Source organism: Poecilia reticulata, linkage group LG12 (genome assembly GCF_000633615.1).
Source record: "Poecilia reticulata strain Guanapo linkage group LG12, Guppy_female_1.0+MT, whole genome shotgun sequence".
NCBI classification, from domain to species: Eukaryota; Metazoa; Chordata; class Actinopteri; order Cyprinodontiformes; family Poeciliidae; genus Poecilia; species Poecilia reticulata.
The window spans coordinates 21855989-21857505 of NC_024342.1; the positions used below are offsets into that span (position 1 = coordinate 21855989).

At 44.4% G+C, this 1517-nt stretch overlaps 1 protein-coding gene across 10 annotated transcripts in view; it reads left to right on the forward strand.

Annotated features, from left to right (window-relative positions):
• The first annotated feature begins 125 nt into the window (after window positions 1-125).
• Window positions 126-1517, forward strand: part of LOC103473951 (voltage-dependent N-type calcium channel subunit alpha-1B-like) — a 73693-nt gene continuing 72301 nt past the window's right edge. For all 10 annotated transcript variants that reach the window (XM_017307828.1, XM_008424616.1, XM_017307830.1 and 7 more), the window contains exons 1-2: window positions 126-269; window positions 1285-1472. In XM_017307828.1, coding sequence (XP_017163317.1) covers window positions 146-269; window positions 1285-1472 — 312 coding nt within the window. In that variant the 5' untranslated portion in view covers window positions 126-145. The remainder of the gene's footprint in view (window positions 270-1284; window positions 1473-1517) is intronic.

Genomic DNA, 1517 nt, shown 5'->3' on the forward strand with positions numbered 1-1517 from the left:
ACACACACACACACACACACACACACACACACACACACACACACACACACACACACACACACACACACACACACACACACACACACCCTGTGGTGCTGACCCCTGGCTCTCCTGCGAAGGCCTGCAGGTTGTGCTGAAGTCCATCATGAAGGCCATGGTTCCGCTGCTGCAGATCGGCCTGCTGCTGTTCTTCGCCATCGTCATGTTCGCCATCATCGGGGTCGAGTTCTACATGGGCAAGTTCCACCAGTCCTGCTTCAAGCCTGGAGGTCAGAACATGAAATACTCCTGCATGGTTTTACTCTAGGAAAAGGAAAAAGGAACCGTCCAAACGATTAATCAGGAGTAAAAATTTATTTTTTTACTCTTATTTGAGTAAAAAAAAGTCTTTTTAGTATTTTCAAGAGACTAAAAAGAATTTAGTCAACTTTTTAGTCATAAAAATACGACTGAAGTACTGAGTAACTAAAATATAAAGTTATGTGGGAATTTTGGAATTTTAAAAGGTAACTATTATGCAAAATTTGCATTTTTCACATTTTTGTACTTTTTTGGGGGTCTCACAAATGCTTTAAAAAAACATTCAGATGTTTTTTTGACAATAGGTTAATGTGTTTTGGTGAACCGTTTCAAATTCCTCTGGAATGTAAAGTCACGAATCAGCAGGTTTAGCTCGTTGCCTAGCAACACAAGCAGAATTCCACCCGTTACCTAGCAACCAAAGCAGAGGTCCAGCTCATTTGGTCAGCTGGTTTTACCGCTGTATGTGTTGTATAATGGCTGCTGGAAAAGACAAGTATTTTATTGTTGACTTACCATCCAGAAATAACTTACTGCATCTTTGTTGATTGTGCTGGAGGCTCTACTTCTGCTTTTCAAAGATGTTCGGGTATATATTTCCCCATCCAGTTGCAGCCATTTTCATGTATGGGGCGTGGCCAGCAGCAGCTCATTTGGATTTAAAGTGACAGGAGCCCCTAAAAAGCTAAAATCTCATTATGTAAGAATGATTTCATGCAAAAAAAATGTAATGAACATGTTTTGTACGGCCATAGACCGATCGCAACCTGTTCGAGGAAGGATCGGTCACCTTTCAGAACCAGAATCTGTTTCTGGTGTTTCAAAATGACTTAACCTTTTCTTCACAGCCGAGCCAAAATGGAGGAAATAATCTTTTTCATTTTGGTCCAAACTGCTGTCTCAGTTTGGTTTAAATGTTTCTGACGTGTTTCAGGGCGTTGGACTCACTCTGGTCGTGTTTCTGTCCTTGTTTCTGTCGTTTAGCTGAGAGAGTGGTGGACTGGCCGTGCGGGTCGGAGTCGCCGGCCAGAACCTGTCCCAACGGCACCGTGTGCCAAGAGTACTGGACCGGGCCCAACTTCGGCATCACCAACTTCGACAACATCCTGTTCGCCGTGCTGACTGTGTTCCAGTGCATCACCATGGAGGGCTGGGTGGACGTCCTGTACAGCGTGAGTCACAGAGGCAGCCGGCCAATCAGCTGCAGCCTCAGCCGG